At 37.2% G+C, this 23,503-nt stretch overlaps 1 protein-coding gene across 1 annotated transcript in view; it reads left to right on the forward strand.

Annotated features, from left to right (window-relative positions):
- The window catches only part of VWA3B (von Willebrand factor A domain containing 3B), a gene marked incomplete at both ends in the record, with an annotated part of 68,726 nt that extends 45,718 nt beyond the window's left edge, over positions 1-23,008 (forward strand). The window contains 9 exon segments of the mRNA XM_084287789.1: positions 1,205-1,255; positions 4,526-4,745; positions 10,639-10,759; positions 11,916-12,040; positions 12,859-12,996; positions 13,517-13,614; positions 18,440-18,681; positions 22,793-22,911; positions 22,913-23,008. Coding sequence (XP_084143915.1) covers positions 1,205-1,255; positions 4,526-4,745; positions 10,639-10,759; positions 11,916-12,040; positions 12,859-12,996; positions 13,517-13,614; positions 18,440-18,681; positions 22,793-22,911; positions 22,913-23,008 — 1,210 coding nt within the window.
- Positions 23,009-23,503: the final 495 nt, after the last annotated feature.

Consider the following 23,503-nt stretch of genomic DNA (forward strand, 5'->3'; position numbering starts at 1 on the left):
ATATGTCAGAGCATTCAGTTTCAAGAGTGGAAGCAAGCATGACAATATCTTCCCCATATATGGATTAACCTTAGCATCAAATTAAGGGGTGAAAAAGTGGTGAGGACAGAAATTTCATACTCTAACAAAGAGAATATTGAAGGCGAAAAAGGCTGAGAGCTTCAAACTGTGCATGATCTTGTATAGCCAGAGGCATTTATGAATGAGTTGGTTATGAGTGTGCACATTTAGAAGCATGAAATAGTCAGTGGAGCATGCTGAGACTGCAAATTGTGAATGAACTAAGTAATTTACATTCTAGATGTGCTTGGTTTTGGTTTCTAGTAGATAAAATTAATCAACAAGAAATTGATATTCAAAATCTGGTGTTAATGGTCTTTTTTATACTCAACAGTAAAACTAGGATGGTTTTAAAAGTCTAATGGTTGCAATCTGAATTTTTGCTAACAATGAATCTGTTCTTGTATTTCCAAAGGGAGTGCATTCTTCTGTAATTACAGCAATTAGGATCATTGGTAGAGGTTTATTTCTGTAGCGTGAAATGAAGTAATTGAGTGATGGCTTAACTGTTTTAGAAGCTAATAGAGAAAACTGTGAGCTAGATGACCTAATAAGAGTTTATGATTTATGTCTCAAAGCAAAAACAGAAGGTTTAGTGGTGCTTTTTAAAGACTTCAGCACTATATCGCTTTGGGAGTATCACTTCTGTTTTCCTGTCAGTAGTTTTTATGTAGCCAGAGTTTAATTAATCAGAAACCATAACGGCACAATGGAGGGGTTATCTTAGCAGAAAAAAAAATAATTATCATTGCTCTCCATGAGTCTTTAGGCTACAGTTTTCTGAAACTGTTTAATTGGAGGAACTTAACTGGCATTTAATCACTTCTATTATTTGATTTATTATGCTGGTGCTGAATAGAACCATCCATACAAAATCTTGTCAGGAAACAGCAGTGATTGCCACTAATCCTTCAATGACCCTGAAATAGTCATGTTGCCACTTGATGGAAGACGCTGTTTTCCCATCTTCTCTTGCAGTTGATAATTTCATAGCTGAATGATAAGTACACAGTTTAACAATACAGTGCTCTTGGAATACAAATAGTGCAGATATCTTAAGAAACTGTGTTTATTTACTGTTTGGAGATCATCAGATACACAAGGAACTCCATTCCCACAAAACTGCTTTGCTTTTTTTTAATAGGCGCCTAAATCTAGTTATCTGGAGAGCACTATCTCAAGAGGAAAGAGACAAGTAAGCTATCACCATTTGTTTTTCTAACTTACCTCTGAAAGGCTTCTCTTAAATGGTTGACATTTCTTTTTACCACTATTTCTTTAAACAACTTGTTTTGTTTTCAGGTATTTCATGCCTGCACCTTAGTTTCAAAAATGTTTGTGTGATACTAAATTCTGGACCACCTTCTTGCAGTGTTGATTATTTTCAAAGGAAAGGACTTGCATTCCATTTGAACAGCAGAAGTCTATTCTTGATCAGTGTTGAGTGACGGTGCCTTGGGAGGGCAGCATGTCATTGCCTTTGGCATCATGTTAGATCTTCTCTCATCCAGTAAAGAGCACCTCAGTGGCTGGTTTTAAATTATAATAAGCACCTTTACCACTTGTACTGCAACTATGTATCACAGTGAAAATTCACACTACTTTAACTGGATTGTTTCTGTATATTGATTTAGAAAACCAGAGACTAAATAAACAAGACTGGCATCAGTGAAGTTGGCATCTGTTTACTTCAAAGAATAATGTGGAAATAAAATAATCAAAACTGAATGGGTGGGAAATACTCTAGGCAGAAAAATAGGAACAAAAACAAGAATGCTTCAGACTTCAGCTAATGAGCCAAATTACAGTGTTCTGTCATCAAAAAGGAGAACGGTTTTGGGCAAAAACCCATTCTGATGCAGAAAGGAAGTGAAGCCTATTAAACAAAAGAACAGCATACAATTAAAAAGAGGGAATAGATGTTTGCTAATTCTGACAGTGAGGTATAAAGTGCAGAAAGTTGACAATGTGACATCCAAAATATTTTATTGTGGGTGAAGTATGGCCAATCATATATGTCAGGAAAAAAAGAAATCTAGCAATTGTACAGTCTGTAGCTAGAGGGGCATGGTAAGATTATTAATGTTGGTGCATAGAAGTTGAAATATTTGATCTGTTTCTCTTCTAAATCTGTAATTTAAATGATCATGTTCATGTATAACAAAAGGATGATGGCGTGTTCTAAAAATCATTAGGAATCTGTAGGGAGAAGATAATAAAGTCTACTAACTTTGTCACAGGACCCCTTAAAGAAGTGGTTGAGAAGCTCTCTGATTCACTAGTGTTTACCAGATGGTTATCTTAGATTACCAGGAAAATCCATATTTACTGGAGAAGTAATAATATTATGATTGTGTTCAAAATAGATGAGATATCCAGATCAGGAGATACGTTAGCTTAACATTGATTCTAGATGAACAAAGGATTCATTTAATAGATAACAAAATCTAGGTAAGTGACTATACCAGTCAGTATAATTTCATTACAAAACAGTTCGTAGAGGTGTAGAGAGATGAAGTGACAAAGAGTAGGACAACGCAGCAGGCATCACCATGGTTGTATGTGTTAGTAAGACAGATGCTTAAATACTCTCTCCATGCCTAGGTTTCATATTTTATGTTGGCGAAGCTGCAGAGAAGACGCACAGGACTGACTTGAATACTAAAAAGAAGTACCTTACTTCCAATTCGAGATTTAAAGAATTCTACCTGTGCTGGGTTTTGGGGGTGTAGTTTGTTAGTTTATTATCAAAATGACTATATGTTACTCAGCTTTCCATGTATAGATACTTTCAGTGTGCAGGTTCAAGATGGCTGTTCAGTGTAGTGGATGTTGACATAATGCGAACCCTGGGTGGAAACAAACTCCTGAACTTTGAGTGAAAACTGAGCAGAACAGGACTGAAAGGAATAAGCAGCAGCAGATTCTTGCTCTTTTGATGTCATCATGACATCTACGCGATATCCTGGTCTCCAAATTGGATAGATGTGGATTTGATGGGTGTGCTATTCAGTGGATAAGGAATTGGCTTGAAGGTCGCAGCCAGAGAGTGATGATCGATGGATCTACATCCAAGTGGAGGCTGGTGACAAGTGGTGTACCTCAGGGGTCTGTCCTTAGACTGATACCGTTTAGTGTCATCATCAATGACATAGTGGAATTGAGTGTACCCTCTGCAAACTTGCAGATGACACCAATCTGAGTGGTGCAGTTGATATGATAGAAGTGGGCCCACGTGAACCTAATGAGGTTCAACAAGTCTAAATGCAGGGTGTTGCACCTGGGCTGGTGCAATCCCAGACATGAGCACAGACTGGGAGAAGAACTCATTGAGAGCAGCCCTGAAAAGAAGGACTTGGGGGTTCTGGTGGACAAACATCTTGACATGAGCCAGCAGTGTGTGCTTGCAGCCCAGAAGGCCAACTGCATCCTGGGCTGCATCACCAGAGGAGTGGCCAGTAGGGCGAGGGAGGTCATTGTCCACCTCTACTCTGCCACCTGGAGTGCTGCATCCAGGTCTGGAGCCCCCAGTGCAAGAAGGATAAGGAGCTGTTAGAGCGGGTCCAGAGGAGGGACACAGAGATGATCAAGGGGCTGGAGCACCTCTTCAATGAAGATAGGCTGAGAGAACTGGGGATGTTCAGCCTACAGAAGAGAAGGCTCCAGGGTGACCTCATCACAGCCTTTCAGTACTTAATTGGGTCTTATAAAAAGGATAGAGAATAGCTCTTTACTCAGGTAGATAATGATTAGACAAGGAGGAATGGTTTTAAACTAAAAGAGGGGAGATTTAGATTAGATGTTAGACGTAAATTTTTCACTCAGACAGTGGTGAGGCACTGGAACAGGTTGCCCAGAGAAGCTGTGGATGTCCCATCCATGGAGGTTTTCAAGACCAGGTTAGATGAGGCCCTGAGCAACCAGATCTAGTGGGTGGTGTCCCTGCCTATGGCAGTGGGTTTGAAACTAGGTGATCCTTGAGGTCCCTTCCAACCCAGGCCATTCTATGATTCTATGATCAATCAAGACTGATGCAGGAAGTCAGGACTTAATTAGACATCTTGTGCCATTTTAAATGATCTAGATGCATGCCCCTTTGTGCTAGCTGCTGCTCCAGAAGGACCAGAGATTTCCGTGATTTCTGGATCATATCAGTAAGTTCTTTATTGATGCCTCAGGTATTCTAGGACATCTAAAATGGCATCAAATGCCTATGCTCAGCCACTTAAATTGCTCTGTAGATGTCTTTGCTAGAGATGCAGATTGGCCAGATGCAGTTGTTTGATTAAACACAATGGTAGCTAGATGAAATAAAACAGATTGTGCCACACAGAAGATAGATTGTATTTATTTGATGTTTTATTCTGCATTTAAATTTTGAATGTTGTGATTTTATTTTTAAAGTACTGTCAAAATTAAAATTTCTCCTACATGTAATTACAAATCTATTTATTTACTTTTAAAGATTTAAAGAGGATGGGCCAGTTCAATATATGGAGCATAAGGAAGCTTTGTTGGAGGCTTTAGAGAATTTGGGATGGCCAATTTCCTATGAAGATGTAATATTGTTAGAAGATGAGATACTGGCAGCATTAACATATATTCAGCAGGCCTCTGATCTCCAGGAAGCTGTCAAAAAGGAAATTGAGAAGAACTCAGAATTACACAACAGCAAAAATAAAAAGGTACAAATTGGAAGTTTTTTTTTTTTTTTTTTTTTTTTTTTCCCCAGATATTCATCTTCAGTATGTGCTTCTGCAGTAATTTTGTTCTGTGGTAATAACTTATAAACTAGGCATTTAATATGATGCTATACAAATAGGGAGAGGAAAACAGCTAGTTAAAAAGAGAACAAGGCTTCATAACTCTTTGGAAGTACTGGTGAAGTAGAACTTCTGCAGCTGAGAGCACTGCAGAAATCAAGCCTCTTTGAAACAAATCTGAGCAAAATATCATTATCTCCTCTGCAAGCACAAGAGAGATATCTGAAAGGAGAAAGGTATACGAAAGACAATTATGATACAAGACTTGCATTTCGGTTAATATCAAATAAACAGGGATAAAAGATCTTGTAATGTCAGAGTGGTTCATTGTAATCTTCTGTGGTTACCTATCTTCTAAAAGATAGGGCAGGGGGTGAGATTCAGCTCCGTATTTAGACACTGAAATTTAGCTGTCTGTAAAATATAGGCATCAATATATGAACAGGTAGCTTATAAAGTATGCCAAGTATCAGTATACACTACCTAGCAGGTCATGTGCAGAAATATAGTGCCAGTATTTAAAAAGGCAATCTTTTTTTATCTGACATTTATTGAGATATACCCCTCTTTTCATTGATACCAATATTTTTCGTTAAAAGCTCTAGCCTTTTACATGTGTTGACATAAGTTATAAAAAATATTTGCATTAAATTGACAATAATATGTTATGATAACACAGTCCATGTATGAAAATAAATGATTATGGGAAGGAATGCGTTCAGTTTTCAGTCATTTATTCCACTAAGAATGTGCATCTGAAAACATTTTAATGTCTCAAAAACCAGATGATCTTAATTCATTTTACATTAGTCTGAAAATATTACATCACCAATAGAGTTATTTTGATTATTGATTTATCTCTGCCATATAATGTCCCAGTATAAGAGTAGCAGAAACTTGTTCATGTTTCATTTTTTCACTCTGTAATTTTGCTGTTGCCTTGAAACACCAATGTGTACTTTCAGACATGATGTGATTAACATTGTGCAATAACTTATCCTGAGTCAACCTGCTTTAGGAGCCTAATCACAGCACCATCTTCAGTAATTGCTAATCTGCAACTGAAAAGCTTTAAGAGTAAGAGGCAGAAATGCAGATGTAATTAGAATTCTGTTTATGTGGTGGAAAAAAGAGAATAAAAAAATAAGCAAAAAACTCTGAGCCTTTTCAAAATGCTGCCAGAGGCTTTTCCAAGTGTGTTTTCTCTCTACAGAATGGGTATAAAAAAGTAAAGTGCCAGCTGAAATACATTACATTACTGTGAGGAAATAGCAGAGATGACACTGAATTAAAATTACCATTGTAAAATAGTGGAAAAATCCCAATTATCCTGGAAGTCTACTTGACAAAGCAGACTTCTAAATTGCCTGCTATTTTAAAATAAATAAATAAATAAATAAACTCGACCCCTTATTTTTTTAGCTTTTACGGGTTCTTAATTACCTTCACAACTTCTTAAAACAATTAGTAATCCTTTTTGGATGTCCTTGCTATGGGAGCTTTCTCTTTAAGCCTACAACTGAATTAATGATCTGGTTATCCTCCCTCTGTGCTCTGACCTTCTCTGGGAGTTGTGGTCGGGCTGCTGTGTTTGCCTATGTTTGAGAAACGTAGGCTATGTCAGTGCCCTATTGAAAGAGGGTGAAGTAAACATATGTCTGCACAGGGCCATGAGATGACAGAAGACCTCTAGTGATGCAAGAAGTAAATGCTTTGGGAAACGAATAAACACATCTAATTATTATCAAGCAAAATATGAAACAGTGAAAAATTAAAGATTACCTAATTGGAGGGCTAATTATAGACTGCATCTTATTTTACTCAGTTCTTTTTGCTGTACAGATTAAAGCATGTGTTGACAAAAATCTCCCTCTTCAAGCTGTCACTGGGTTTTCATTTACAGATGTTAAAAAATGAGGAATCTATAATTTTATTTGTTCTAAGAAGTAACTGTTTTGACTTAAAATATTTGTATTTCGAACTTGCCAGGCATAACAATCAACCATCATTTTTATGATTTTTCTCATTGAACTGTAAAAGTTGTTTACAACGTTATTTTCACCTAGTAAAAGAATGTGTTCAGGGTCCTCTATCCACTTCTCATTAGACCACTTCAGGTCTACTGGGGTCTTGGCATTACTATTCTTCAGACACAACAGCTTCTAGGAAAGTTTTTTGCATCCTCTTAAGGGCTATCACTTTTTCATTAAAATAGTTCTTTCCCCAAGTGTCATAATCTTTCCTGTGGGTGTGATGAGGAACATTTCTCCTCATACTAAATATTTATTTTTCTATACATCATTGGCCATCCAATTCTGCAGACAGAGAAAGCTGCATTCATTACTAAGGATCCACTCTAATTAAGAATACGCTTTTAAAAGTACTGCGCTTCCCTTAGGATAAGCTGAAATGTGCAGGACTTATACTTGTTTGTGACCCTGCTGAATGGTCACCATGTAATAAAAAGAATTTGAAGTGGTTAATAAGCATACTGTGATCTGTAAAGCTTGTTTATTTGGGTGGAAAGGGACCTCTAGTGGTTCACTGAGTCTATTCTTTCTGAAAAACGTTTCATATCTGATTGATTTAATTATTCCTAATGAAATATTTATAGTTGAGAAATGATTCTTTGTAAGAATGGAAATTCTGCATCTCCCTTGGCAATTTCTTCTATTTCCTGGTGTCCTAATTCTTACACTCCTCATTCTTCCACACCATTTAAGGATCACTAATCACTGTCTGTTGATACCTCTTTTATATTTCATATGCTTCCTAAGCAGCTTGGCATCTCCTGCCTTTGTTCTTGTGCCTCTTTGGGGAGACAAGGCAAAACGAGCATCCCAAACAGCATAGCAACAAGAAAGTTATAAGTAATTTTAATAATTACCTAGAAATGTTTGGTCAAATTTTCCATAGTCATCAATATAGTAATGTGTTGGACAAAGTGTATAGCTACAACAAGGTAGGATCCTTGATAAAAATGGATTGTAGTCTATGCAGTACAGGCATGTTGCCACCAGCAGCATGGGAAGAACAGAGGCTGTTTGGCTCTAAAGTATCAGGTTTGTGTAACGCCAAAGTTAGAGCCAGAGTCTGCTGATATTCCTTCTATCCATACTCAATTACAGTAGGAAGGTGCAAAAACTAATCTCTTTGAAAGAGAATTTTAAAATACAGAAGATATTGGATGTGGGAAGTGAAGTCAGCTTCACCTCATGTGATCTTGTATTGCCTTCAGCAGAAGCAGAGCTAAACAGGGTGGGATCCCTGTGATTCAGATGGGGCTCTTTTTTAACAATACTGGACAATGATATTCCAGAAATGGGCACTCTGAGAGTGCCTGGGTCAATTGCACCGACTACCTAAAGGCTGTGTGGTAGGTAGGAGAGATGGATTTCACTTCACAGGGTCTTTCTGCACCACCTGAATTTTGCACTGCTTGGAGCCCTCCCTGGGGTGCTTGCAGAGCCTTTAGTAGCTGGGTTAATGTGGACTGCTGGAAATTGCCCAAGTTATTTGTCAAGCATTACAAATTAGTTTTGAATAAATATTCAGCACCAGCTGTCCCTCTGGAGCCTGAGGAATTAAGTAAATGGTTTACCCAGATACCTTTTTGTGTCTGTGGACTTGGAAGTCTTTGCACTCAAGACAGACTATGTTAGGTTTTACTTTAAGCAGGCAGCTAAGCGCTGTGAAGGGCCTTTGTTTTAGACTCAGTTCGAAAAACAGAGTTGTTGATATAGGTTATATTCTATAGGGGTAAAGAGTAAACTAGAAAAACAACAACAACAACAAAAACACCAAAAAAACACAACAGGTGTCTCCTATTTAAAATATATCCTTGCCTTTTTGTTCTGCTTTCCTTTGCTTATTTGGGGGATTTTTATTTTATTTTATTTTATTTTATTTTATTTTATTTTATTTTATTTTATTTATTTATTTTTTTAGGATCCTGTATGATTTTTATGTGGGAGATTGGGAAAAAAAGCTTATCATAGTTACAGTGAAACTGAGAGCAAACAATTTAGTAATCAATTTCCTATTTTTTGCATCATAATTGCTCGTTAGGGCAAACCAAGTATCAAAACCAAATATACCTTTCTTAGGAAGAAAATCTCATCAGACAAGGAAGCAAATTATACTCACCTAGTATGCAGGGTTGTTTTAGGACCATATGGACTATGGTTATTTTTCAGAAATACAGTTGATAAATGGTGCGTAGATATGCGGAAAAGTTTGAGATTTCAAACTGTATGTTTTTGTTACTCAGTGGAATTGTAGTAGAGATGGATGCTTGCAAATTGTTTATGGGGTGAGCTAATAAGTAAGTACTTAGAAATTAACAGGCAAAAAGTGATTTACTTCATGTTACACTTGCTTATAATTTATATTTAGAAGCATCATCATAAGCAGTATAGAGAAAATAATAGACATTCAAGAATTAATGTGTTATTGTAGCAAATGTAAGTGACATTGTTATTCTAGAGGGTTGTATGTATAAAATATACTTTCAAAATACTGGGATTACAGACTTGTTAGAAAGAAAAGGATTCTATATAATAATTTCTCTCAGGTTTTTCAGGAAACCAAAATGTAAAGTATTCTTTCACATTCTGACATATACACACAACAGCCTGATCCTCTCAAAACTTGCAGTGGGAGGTGCCCTGAATGGGAAGAAATTTTTTCTTCCAGAAAAAAAAGGAAAATGATTCAGAGAGTATGACTTATTTTAAAGGCAAGTGACAGTAATACCCTGTGAAATGTGAACGTGAGCTATAAAAGCTTTAGGGTAAAAGAACATAGCTGTAAAGTAAAGTACTCAAAATCTGGGAAAGCCAAATGGTATATTTCTATGTAAAGCCACTTGTGATTTATGGTAGTCTAGCTATTTTTCATATCATTTGATTTCCACAATGCCATGCCTCAGTAACTGCATGAGATCCATTGCACTTTTTGCATTCTTTATTCAGTTACTGCTAATTGCAGTCACTGCCTTCAACTAGGACTTGAACTGTGGTACATACAGCCGCCCCTTGGTATTTCTATCCTCACCATCCAGTGCATGGTCCCCCAAACTTCATTAAGGAGCAATTTGTCAGTATGATTTGGTCTTCTGTAGTCTGGGGGGTTGCCTTCCCAAGAGAAGAACACTAACTAAAAGGACAAAATCACGGACAGCAGCAGCTCCATAAAATGTAATTTAATATTTTGCTAAGCTGAAACATTTAAAAAATTTTGAAAAAAATAATTTTGAATTTATAGTTTGTAAATAAACATTTTCCAGACACTATCTTTTTTTTAATTTAAATTTTTGATTCTGTATTTGTATTTTTAGTCAGTCATTCCATACAGTGCTAACCTTTATGAAAATAAGATAACTGCGAAGACCCACCTATCTGGACAAAACGGATGTGTTCACTTGTTCTGCAAAATCAGTAGATTTTTCTTTAGCTCATTCTTGAATATGATTTGTCCAATTTTTAAATTATTTCCTAGGAAAACAGCAGCCAGAACCATAATTCATCAAGGTAAATTTTTGCCTGAATATTTAAAAGTCCAGGTATCATTATGACCATATTAAACAGGATTTAATAGTGAAAACTCTTAGGTAGTCTTATCCATGAGAGCTTCCTGTAATGAACTTGTTCTGTTTATAACTATTCTGAATATTTAAAATAATCCAATTTACTGTGAATCATCAACAGAGTTTATTACATTAAATTGCCTAAATTGTAGTCGGTTCCAAAGGATAGGTTCAGGCTGACTGGTTGGTTGTTGTGAAAAAAAAATATATAATTGTATCAAATTACAGAGACTTGAAGAAGAAACTGTGAAGACAAAGTCTAAAAAAACACGAAAAGACAAAGTATTTGTGACTTTCAAAAGCCAAAAGGTGATTGCAAGATCAGACATCACAGGATTTTATTATCCAGGTATCTATTTTTGTCCACATTTTAAATATTTTTTTATAGTTTTCTATTACTGATAAAACATTACTTTAGGTTGTGTTTGGCTACTTCTGTTGTAGTCATGTTTAGTATTGATTATATTACATATGTATATTCATGAAAAATGAATATATACCTTGTGTGCAAGTATATACATTCATAGAAAGACATACATTTTGTATGATTAAAAAACCAATGTTTAATTTCTACAAATGGTTTCATTTCTGATCTTCAAACAGTTTCATTTCTATAAGAAGAGTGTGGAAGAAAATAATTTTAAATAACAGTAGCAGGGAGTATTATAGAATCACAGATTAGTCTGGGTTGGAAGGGACCTTAAAGACCATCCAGTTCCAACCCTCCACTATGAGCAGGGACACCTCCCACTAGATCAGGTTGAAGGTATCAGCCTATTCCTCTTTGATGCCTCCCTCAATTGTTTCTGTTGACCATTTGTCAAAGGTTGTGGTTTTGGGTGTGTTCAAAGAATTCACTAAATGCTTTTGCCTTTCTGTTGAGCTTTAAGCCAGAATGGCTATGAGGTAAAAATGTGTTCTGTTTTTTCTTAATGAATAAATCATACTTATAAGCAGGCTTTGATATGGGAAAAAGAAAGTACCTTGGGCAATTTTTCTCTTTTCATGTTCTTTTGTATCTTGGATAGCCATATTTCTGAGCTTGCTCTGCCCTCTCCATTTAGAAGGAGGGATCTGAGGCAGAGCAACTACATATGGAGGGGGTGTGTGCACATGTAGTCAGGAAGTCCATTATTTTTGTGTTACCTTCACTTGTGTTTTTATTTTAAATTTGTATATTTTATCTGGGATAATAGATTTATGATGACCAATCAGTGACCTGATAGTCTTACAAATGTCATGCCTGTACTACAAAATTATTCTTTGTTTTATGCTGTTATTTAGAATGCTTAGTAAGACTGTTTTTTTTTCAGGCACAAATTTCTCTTCTGTCCTGGCACAATTTATCCTGGCTAAATGAAAATGAGGAATATAGTATAGTATAGAATGTTTAATCTCAGTGCTGTGTGGCAGTCTACAGAATTAATTTTTTATTTTATTTTATTTTATTTTTTTACAAGAGGTAAAAGAAAAATCATTAGCATGTTACTGTGTTGTTCTTTTAGGAACTGTGACGAAGAATATCAGTCCTACCTGCACACTTGTTGACTTAAGCCATGGGGAGACTTGGATTGTACCTCTGAAGTTTGTTATACCGGTGGGAGGTGCTATGCCATACACATATCTGCAGGTGAAAAATTTAATATTTTTTATGATAGCAAATACGCATTTGGAATTTTGTCCCTTTGGTTACATACAGAATAAATTATATATATTTTTTTAAATATATATTTTAAATGCATTATTTCTTTTAAAGAAAAGTCTATAGTGAGAGTAATATCTCCATTTCCATGTTATTTTCAACACACTAGTTTTTATTTGTTTGGAGTGATATTGAAAATTACAGTCATATTGATTATGATTTGATTCCTTTGTTTATGAGAAGTTTGTATTATTTTCTTAGTAGAACATGAGTATTTGGCCACCTGAAGAAGAAATGGAAGATGTTTAGAAGCAAAATGTATTGTTCTCTAGTTCACAGATTAAGATCAGGGGAGAGTCCTTTATACACAATTCAGTGTATAGCAGGTTCTAAACATATAATTTGATTAAAAAAAAAATGCTACTTCCACATTCGTTTTAAAAATGATTTTGTATAAATCAGTTACATAAAAATGTGTACATTTGAGCAGAGCTAAAGGGGAAGAGTTAATGAGAACTGGAAACTGGAAGAGTTTTGTCATTCTGTTCAAATTGCTAGTTGAGCTCTGGTGCATTTATTAGGGCTTTGTCATTTATTTTTGCTTTGTGTTCTCCCCTGATTCAATGGAAATTGAATAGTACATGCAAGGACCAAATTCCTCTCCTTTCCTTTTAAAGATCCATATTAAACATGGGAACAGATTAGAATGATGATTCATGTATGAATATTTTAGTATTTGCCTTTTAGGTCTTGTAAAACTCACAAGCTACATGGTTATTGTTAACCAAAGCTTTCCTGGTGTGCAGGTTGGAGACTATGTCTTTGCCAGAACTGGGACACAGACAGGAAATTGTTATTATGTGCCTGCCATTGTCATAGCAACACCAAAGAGCGTGAATGTGGGTGCTAAACTCTACACAGTTCTGATGTTTGACAACAGGAAAGTAAGTTTACAAGAGGAAACCAATATGGCAATGGTAGTACTAGCATTCTGTTTTTTATGAGGCAGATACAATTTTCCAGGCTAATGAGCCCACTGTCCCATTCCCTGTCTCCAGCTAACCAAAGTAAATGAGATTTCAGGGCTTAATGAAGAACCCATGCAATAAACATTAAAAGTGAAATTCTGTAGGATAGCTTATTCTTAAACCATGTACTGTTCTTTCCTCTATAATCAATTTGGTGGCTTTCACAAGCTCCATGCTGCTAAAATGAGAAATGCAGAGTTTTTAATCACAGTCAGTACAATCTTCAGTTTATTTCATTAGGTTTGTTTGTAAGCCATTATGATAATTTCACGGTATTTTTCATAGTGCAACATTAAGACAATGTATTTTGTACTTAAAATTTTCATCTTTAGAGGCTGATTACAGTTGCATTAAAGCAGTTGGCTTTTTATACATATATTTCTTCATTGTTTCTGAGCTTTAGATGTAAATTAGATGAATGTTGATGGTATTGCAGGAACACTGTGTAAGAAGTGGGCTTATTAAAATCAGCCAAACGAAGTATGCCTTTTCCTGTCAGTACATAAGAATGGTGCAGAAGGTGGATTATACAATGTGAGTATGCTTGAACCTAAAAATAAAATAGTTATTTTACATGAATTTTGAATATTGCACTTTTGGTTCAACTATGCTGTCAGGTTTCCATATATAATACTCAAATTACTGTCGTCATGAGCTGGTTTGCTCTAAACGTAACCAAGTGATTTGACCCACATGCATGTTTAGGAGAAGAGCATTAACTATCTGTTCCACCATTTTATTATCTGGTGATTTGTTGTCCTGTTTTCACTTTGGAAACAATGAGGGTGTGTGATGGCTTGAAGCTTAGCACCAGGAAGTTGTGAGAGGATTGCTGAAAGGTGAGATGAAGTTTTGATTTGTCAAAGACTGAGTCTTTCTTTTAAGATATTTATTATGATATAAAGCTATTCATGACATCACGAGTTGTCTCTAAGATATTGAATCTTCTACTGGGCTTAAGTCTGAGGAAAGATGAGAAGAGGCATAGGATGGATATGAACCCCTACTTAAGTTCTGCAGAATTTATGTACAGCAGGGATAATATTCTTCTGGTGTGAAGTGTGTGGTGAATGTGCAGTGGTTTCAAGTGATTGGGGATTATTCTTTCATCTTTTATAAAGTTCTAGATTAATCCATTTGAAGTAGCATGGGATTGTGATAAACTTCACAGCATTAGCAGTATGACAGACAGCAACAACAGATCCCATGAAGCAGTATAAGGTCAGAAAAATCATCTGTGGATATTTCCCCAGAATATAATCCCAGCCTCCTGCAATTTGTGATTTAAAGATTTTTCTGAAGCACAATTGGAGTCTCTGGATTAAACAGACTTTAATGGAATTTTCTTCCATGAATTTGTGCAGCAGTTACAGTTTGTGTGAGGAAAACATAGGCTTTTGTTTTGAATTTTCCACCAGCCTTGATATCCCATAGGGGCTCCAGACTGAGTCCATGTATATAGAATCATAGAATCATAGAATATCCTGAGTTGGAAGGGACCCTTAAGGATCATCAAGTCCAACTCTTGACACCGCACAGGTCTACCCAAAAGTTCAGACCATGTGACTAAGTCTACAACTTCCTCGTAAGGGGGTGTCGAGAGGCAGGAGACCTTTTCTCCATTAACACTAGTGACAGGACCCGCGGGAACGGGGTTAAGCTGAGGCAGGGGAAATTTAGGCTGGACGTCAGGAGGGGGTTCTTCACAGAGAGGGTGGTTGCACACTGGAACAGGCTCCCCAGGGAAGTGGTCACTGCACCGAGCCTGGCTGAATTTAAGAAGAGATTGGACTGTGCACTTAGTCACATGGTCTGAACTTTTGGGTAGACCTGTGCGGTGTCAAGAGTTGGACTTGATGATCCTTAAGGGTCCCTTCCAACTCAGGATATTCTATGATTCTATCAGCTCATCGTTGGCATTGCTGCCAAGGAACCTCATCAATGGAGATTTCTTCTATAGAGTTTGCATGAACAGGACAAATCCCACCTTTAAAGGCAATTTTAAAAGTTCTTCATCTTTACTGAAATATTCTCATATGATGGCCATTGTTAGATATATACATATATAAATGGTGAGTGGCCAAGTGCAAGGTCCTGCACCTGAGCCAGGGCAATCCTAAGCACAAATACAGGCTGGGTGGAGAATGGTTTGAGAGCAGCTCTGAGGAGAAGGACGTGGGGGTACTGGTGGATGAAAACTCAACATGGGCCAGCAATGTGCATTTATAGCCCAGAAAGCCAACTGCATTCTGGGCTGTGTCAAAAGAAGTGTAGCCAGCAGGTCCAGGGAGGTGATTGTCTCTTTCTTACTTCACCCTCATGATATCCCACCTGGATTACTGCATTCAGCTCTGTCACTCCAGCATAAGAAGGACGTGGAAGTATTAGAGGGAGTCCAGAGGAGGGCCACGAGGATGATCAGAGGGCTGGAGAACCTCTTCTACAAAGAGAGGCAGAGGGAGTTAGGGTTGTTCAGCCTGGAGACGAGAAGGATCTGGGGAGACCTTACAGCAGACTTCCAGTACCTACAGGGGGGCCTACAGGAAAGCTGGAGAGGGACTCTCTGTCAGGGCATGTAGTGATAGGACAACATGTAGTGGCTTTAAACCAGAAAAGAGTAAGTTTAGAGCATTTATTCAGGATAAATTCTTCACTCAGAAGGTGGTGGGGACCTGGCACAGGTTGCCCAGAGAAGCTGTGGATGCCCCATCCCTGGAAGGGTTCAAGGCCAGGCTGGATGGGGCTTTGGGCAGCCTGGTCTGGTGGGAAGTGTCCCTGCTTGTGGCAGAGGGATTGATCTTTAAGGTCCCTTCCAATCCAAACCATTCTGTGATTCTGTGAGTGTATCAGCAGTGGGCTGATCTGTGGATTCCATGAAAATGACAGGAAAAAAAAACAACAACTCTAATTCAAACGTTGTTAGTGGTTCTCACACAATTTCTAGTAATGATTCCACTGCTGTTTGAAAACGCCTCATTACATCTAGGTTTACTTTTGAGTGAAAAGAGGCTTGGCTACCATCAAGTAAACCTAAATGTAATGATTTCCTGTGTAAAACATACAAGCAGTTGAAAAGAGGCAGAAATATAATTGAGCTGAGAAATATAATTGAGTCTTTCCCTTCCATTGAGTTGTATTATATTCTAAATGAGATACTATATCTGAATACAGTAAGATATTACTAAATGCAGCAATAAGAATGGCTTCTATTTTTTTTTTAAACAATTAATTTCTTTAACATGAAATTTAATATTCATTTTCCAAACAGACTATATTGGTAAGCTGACTTGCTACTGTTATGTACAACTGATATTGTTATATACAACTGAAGTGGTACCAAACTTGGCATACGTTTCAGTAAAATAGTATGTAAAGCTGCATATTCAATTCATAGTAGTTGTGAATTTATATATTGTGTTTCCAGCTTGTAAACACTTGTTTGGTTGTATAAACACCAAATATATTTATGACACGAAGTTGGGTGGGAGTGCTGATCTGCTCAAGGGTAGGAGGGCTCTGCAGAGGGCTCTGGATAGGCTGAACCAATGGGGCTGGGTCCTGCACTTGAGGCACAACAACCCCATAAGGCACAACAGGCTGGGGGAAGAGTTCTGGGAAGAACTGTGCTGACTGTGCCTGATCCCCTGGTTGTCTTGCACATGCTGTGAATATATTTCTCTCATTTTTTTCCCCATTATACATAATCTCTATTTCTGCTGAATTTTTAGTTTCAAGAGTTAACAATAGAACCCCAGTACTCTAGAAGTTTTATAGGTAAGAGCCTTTTAAATTTCCCATGAAGAGCTGAAAATTTCCCAGCTCGGAGCTGTAATGCTCTACTGTAAATTGCTTTGTGCACTTACTAATTCAGAATATTCTCCTTCTGATTGTAACATTTTCAGCTAGGTTTTGAGTCCTCTGTAGAGTCACTTTTTTGTGAAGTGAAATCCCATTCTTCTTTTGCTTCATATGTTACTGTAGTATCATATAGACATAGATAATGTTCTCTTCTGGGCATTGACTACATTAACTCAGTGGCTGCATGATAAAAAGCCAGCACTGGCTATGATTTTACTTTGTATTTATTTCTTTCTGTAACCAGCATGCTGTGTTGAATGATTGTTTTCCTTTTTGAGGAGGTTTACGTTCAAAGCCATTAGACAACCGTTTCATTAGTTGTACATTATCTAGTTACTAATGTTAGCAATGCTATGGCAGTGATCCAGCCCAGATTGAGCTGGCATTTCCATTACAGCCCCCAGTTTTCAGGGAACATGGAAATGCACTTCCAGCTGAAATGTATTATTTATTATTTCTATTATTTCGGGCAAAACTGATGTTAGAAGCTCAAAGCAGGATCATTCTTTTGTGCTAAGTCCTTCCTGTAGAAGTAAGGAACCAAAAAGCAAAATGGATAGCCCAGGCTGCCCTGTTGACAGGGAGTGCACATGGGAATTGGATTCCAATAGCTGGTCTAAATCTTCAGCTCTGTTTTTTGGGGGATTATCCTTTTGATGGTTGTTTATGTGCTGTGTATTTGTGGTGTGGGTCATGTTTTATTTGTTAATCTTTAGAGATACTAATATAGATCTCATTTTAATGAGATGCTAGCATCTGTTTGGGGTGTTTTCCTGTTGTTACAGTAGAAAAAAATAATTATTGCAGAAGGACTCTGCAAACATAACTATCAAATTTCATACACAAAATAAAATAGTATGTGCTCTGGGCCCTCATCATAAAAGACAGTTATTGCCTAAATCCTGTGTAAAGTCACAAGTTAGAAAGCACTAGGGACCAGACAGAAAGGTGTTCAGGACCCTTTCTTGTATGATGGCAGTAAAGCTGGGTGCCTAAATACTTGTTTCAATTTTACTTAGTTTTTGATAATCCGGGTTTTAGTGCAGTCAAGGAGACATCTGTAACTGTATTTTGCATCATAACTATTCTGGAAACTTTAGAAAGCTTGAGAGTGGGGTGGGAATGGAGTCTATGAAGGATATGAAGGGTATGAATTCTTGCTGAACTGTATTAGAATTAAGGTTAACAGGAACACTGACCAGAATTTTTAAAGATAAATAATTGTATGCAATAGGTTAGCAAGGTATATCGTATCCTCAGAAATAAAACACAAACTGTGCATGCTACATGTATGTTTTGGGTTATTCTTTCCTTATTTTATAGCTAAAAGGGAAATGGAACTGTAAGATGCTTACAGCCCTGTCAAATGCTTAAGAGTATAAATCCTTCTCTTGTCAGCACTGTGAAATGTGGGAGAGAGCAAAATCTATACCATGTTAAAAATGTTTTAAATTAGTATATGACGGGTGAGCTTAGTGCATTTCCTTCTTTAACTTTCTAGCCCAGATAAAGAGACCCCAAAGCCATATCCACACTCATCTTTGGAAGATGAAGGAGGAGACGAAGCAAGCAAAAGTATTGTGAAAGAAGATAGAGGAAAACAGAAAAAGAAGAGGAGAGCAGAGGACAAAAGACATGCCAGGGGGAGGATGTTGGACTCAGATGATCTTTTGATTGTCTCCAGGAGGGAAGTAAAACAAAGAGAAAGACATTTACTGCCTAGCAATGAAGAAGAATTCAAAGGTAACTAAAAACTCTGGAAAAAAAAATCATGAATATTGGTGACTAAACAAATCTCATAGGCCTTTAGTTTATCCCCACAAAAGGAACAAGGGTTCTGCATTATCTTTCTTGGGTGTTGGACCAGCCTGTTTTAGTGTATCTTATGTGATGGGGTTCTTCCACCTCCTTTAGAAACCGTTCTTAATGCTGATCATTCTCTGCATATTTCCACAGCAAAAGGAAGAACTGAATAAAGCATGTTTTTGCATATGCTGCCTTAATTTCCATAACATTTGTAGGATCAGTGAAGATGCAGTAATACCAACCTTAGTACCTGCGAGCAAGCAGAGTGTAAATTGAGATCCTTTTGTTATTTGTTAGATTAAAGTTACACTGCTGACATTAAATTAGCACATAATTTAGAGATTAAATTGCTTTTAGTGTCTGAGCTCATTAATTAATCCCCATTAATTATTTACTCACAGAAGTTGTGGATTATAGAGTTGCTCTATTATCATGTTGTCAATGTACTTGATTTAGGTCCTCCGGACTTTTCTTCTATGTTCACAGTCATCTTTTAATAATTGTCTTCAAATTGTATATACTGAGTACCACTGTGTTTTGGGAGTTATATGAGAGTAGAGGTGTTGAGCTTGCCCTGATGCTGTGTGAGTGTCCACAGCTTCCACAGAGAGGTCTACTTTACTAGAAATGCTCAGTTATCTCAGACTCTTCTCTCTTGGACATCTTGAGATGCAGATTCTGAGTAAATGTGAAATAATGCTGATGTGATCAGCAAAATGCTGTTATTGATTCCATGCAGGTTGAAGGAAAGATGAAACAAAAACAGTGCCTATCTATCACTTTAATCCTTCCCAGCCTTAACAAGTAGTCTCATGGTGCGCTGTCAAGATTCTGTCAAGGCTTCAAGGTGGTGTGCAGGCTGAACATGCTGAAGAGGGTTCCCTGTCCTCTTCTGATGGCACCAAGGACATTGTTGGCTTTCTTTGCTTGAATTTATTTCTATTTGCTTATCCTTCTGTGTCTTATTAGGAAAAGGAAAGTCAAAGAGCTGGTAAAGATATTAAGTAAGACTATATAGTCATCATCACAGGGTTTTGTCAGGTACCTCCTTATATAATCTCCATATGTGATTGTGTATTTATCCTCTTTGGGTATAGATATTTGTTCCATTTTCAAACTATGCTAATGATTTCATAGCATTTTGTATATATAACTTTGTAAACTACACCAAATGTGCAATTGAATCCCTGATAACAAACATTTCTTTTAACTATGTGTGTGTTTTAATTATCTTTGGATTGCGTTTTGTAATGCCTCCATGAGTTAATCAGCACGTCTTCCTACTTTCTACAAATGGTTCTGCTGACTGTACGTGTACATTTCTTTACTGTTCCATGAGGAATTAAGTTCTCCTGAACTTTAATGAGAATTGCCCAATATACAGGTGGATTTTTCTGCTCAAAAAGATAATGTGAATTCAGCAACACTGTTCTCGTATAGGTGGTTGATGAAGCCTTTTATTTCCATGAAGCCTTATATTTCCACAGGGATGTGGGTACTGAGTGATTAATGGAGTATTTTGGAGTGTCTGTGCTTTGGTTTGTGCTGTGCTAAAATATTTCTCATTGTTAGGAGGAATCAACATCCCTCTCCTATTGTTCCCACTCAGGGAAACAACATTAACAGAAATGAATGAAGCTTAAGTAGTTGTATTAGTTATTTAGTGTATATTGGCTTCATTGAAGTGTGGATGTGTATTTTAGTCTTATTTATTCCAGAACTATTATATTTAATGCATCATTTTTTTTATATGCATGCCTGCTGCTCTTATTTTGTTAGCTACTTCTGCAAGTTTATAAGAGAGTCAATGAAGTCCTGGAAAATTCCTGCTAATTTTTAGTGAGCCAAGGAATCTTCGTCTTAGTAAATCTAATAAAGCTATCTGATTGAACAAGATCATAAATCTTTATTTTCTCATTGGTTATTGTAATGATTGTTTTTATAGACACTTTAAGAAAACGCATTTGTTTCCATTGAAAAATTATTTTCTTTGCCTTTCTAGTCTCCTCTCTGTTCTTTAATGCCTAAAATAAATGTTCTTTTCATATGTTTCCAGGTTGATTTTTCCAAAGTGGTTATCTAGTTAAAATATAAAAAAATAAGATCAGAAAACAGTTCTGAGTGGAGTACAGGTGGTATACACTGTAGTAGACTGCAGTGCCTGATGTTGCAGCAAATCATAGCTAACAGAGCCCAAACTTTCTTTTTAATTTATGTTGAGGTGTGACTTGAAGCAGATACACTGATGATTACAGTAACTGCCAATACGGGGTAGGTGGGAGACCTTTGAAAATGATAATTTTCTATCCTTTTCTGCAGCAAATCGTAGTTAGTTGAATTGGGTTCATGTGTTTAACAGCTGTGGCACCTGGCAGCCTAGGGGATTGGCTGGGTTTCCCACAGCGGGATTTCACATTTTTAGCACCCACTTGTTTCCCAGTCTCATTTTCCAGATAGTTCATTCAACATTTGGAGAAGGCTGTCATTATAAGGCAGTGTTCCCATCTGTTGGTCATGGCTTGTTTAATAAGCAGTTGATGTCAATTCAGCTATGCTTGCATCTGTTACTTGGAGCAGCTGTGTGTTGTCAAGGGCTCCCCAACAGCCTCCAGATTTAGCTCTTGCTTTTCTATTGATAGCACGTTACAGCTTGTCCCAAATGACTTTCTCCTTGTCAGGGTTGTCCGTTCATCTAAAGAGGAAAGTGTGTTAAAGTGAGAGTCATCTGTGCTGCCATAAAGAAAGAAACATAATGGAAACAGATGTGCAAGGGAAGAAGGTGTAGTTCCACCAGTGTAGGCATGTGTTGGGGTAGTAGAGGGAGAAGAGAAAAAGCAATTTTTTCCAGCAAGACCAGAATGGCTTATTTTAACATCCTTATAAGGTACATGGGGAGAATGTGCATTGGGTAAGGAAAATAAATGATTTGTGAATCACATGTGATGGAGAATACTCATTTAACAGCACATCTTTCGTATTATTCAAGGTAGCAGTATGGCTGCAGTAGCTTTCAGTAGTTTAGTCCAATGTTTTTCTACTGCAGAGTACAGGCAGACACCTTCAGCTTTTAGGATATAATCCAGAAATTTCCTGAACCTTACACAGGTGAACTTCAAGTTGCCCAAGGAGAACCAAAACATGCCTTTCATGTATCTAAATGCTGATGTTGTGCATGTATAAGATAATTTTCAAAGGCACACTTCTGATTTTTAAGCCTTCAGCTTTAGATTTTTCAGTGGTTTCCAGGAGTGATTGACATTTCTAAAACTAACCATACTCACACCTCATACTCCCCATGTAATCTGTCTGTGTTGTTTCTTCCCACCCTCTATACCACGTCTTTGTTCTTCAGCCACCTCCTACAGTTTTGTTTTCCACTATATAGATGTTTCTTATATGATCATTTAAAACCCAATAATGCCCGCCCCCAAACCCAAACAGACCATAAAGAACTATGTGAAGCAAAATAGAGTATACAGCTTGGTTTATTTATTTACATTTGTTTATTTTCCCTGTTTGTTGTTGTTGTTTTTTTCTCTTTCATTTTTCCTCCTGCTTCTGATCTCCTGCCATTCTTTCATTATGATTATAGTGTTTGTGCCGTGAGAGTGCTTAGTGGTCAGTGGTCACATTAAGTATGATTGTAACAAGTGACTTTTCAGCCACACAGTATTATTAATAGCAAACCAGAGAAACTGATCATGGTCATATTGGGTTCGTGTAGCCCAGTGTCCTGTCTCCGAGCAGTGGCTCGGAGATGATTCCTGAGAAAGAGACCAGAGGCTGGCATGTGAATACCTCAGCTACAGGCTTAGAGAATTATAATACTTAAACAGCAGACTGGTTTGATCTTGGGAGGATGAAAAAAAAAAAAAAAAAAAAAAAAAAAACCGCCTAGTTACACAAAACTACTGCTCTATGACCGTGGTCATGAAGTCACTTGTTCCATGATAAATTTCAGTGTGTGTGTGGAGGTGTGGTACTGTTATATCTGCGCTCATGGAAGGTTGCTATTCTCTCTCACTAAAGAGTACCTCCTCTCCCTTAGCTTCTTCCTCTGTTTCGTCATCCTGGTGTTCATCAAAGTGTCAAGCTCTGCTGTCACCAAGTGTTTCACCTCTCAGTTCACCAGAGCATCCCTGCTGCTTGCACTGTCCTGCTGTAGAAAAGTCTCCAGAGCCCGGTAAAAGCAGCACCATCAGAATTATTGCTGATGACCCAGAGCAACAAGGATTGGAGGGACAGCCTCAGCACCACTGCGTAGAGCAAAGGAGGCTACAATAATGATACGATAGCACCTACAACTGTGAAATGTTATTTCTTGAATCAGAAATAAACTGACTAGTGAATGCTAAAATATTTATGATTTTGCAGACTTACTTTGGAGGTATGAAAAAGAAACAGTGTCAGAGGTGCAGCTGTGCTACTGAACAGTATCAAAATTAGAAGATTCTCTGTCTAACAAATGTAACGTGGTATTCACTTTGCCAGGCATGACATTTTAAGCAGTACAAGGCAGGGGGGACGTAGCGTGTTTAGGGTGAAGGTGCAGAGCTTACTGAGAGGGGGTCCCTGTCTTGGTGGAGGAGAAGAAGCACAGCTCATCAACTGCCTTTTCTAGATTTCCAATTTTATTTATTTATTTATTTATTTTTATCCCCACAAGTTCTTCTTCTTAATTTTTACTTATTTATTTTTATTTTTCCCTAACACAAATTTCTTTTTTCTTTCTACTAACTCCTAACACTCTTTTATATCC

Source organism: Netta rufina, assembly GCF_964035555.1.
Source record: "Netta rufina genome assembly, chromosome: 1".
NCBI classification, from domain to species: domain Eukaryota; kingdom Metazoa; phylum Chordata; class Aves; order Anseriformes; family Anatidae; genus Netta; species Netta rufina.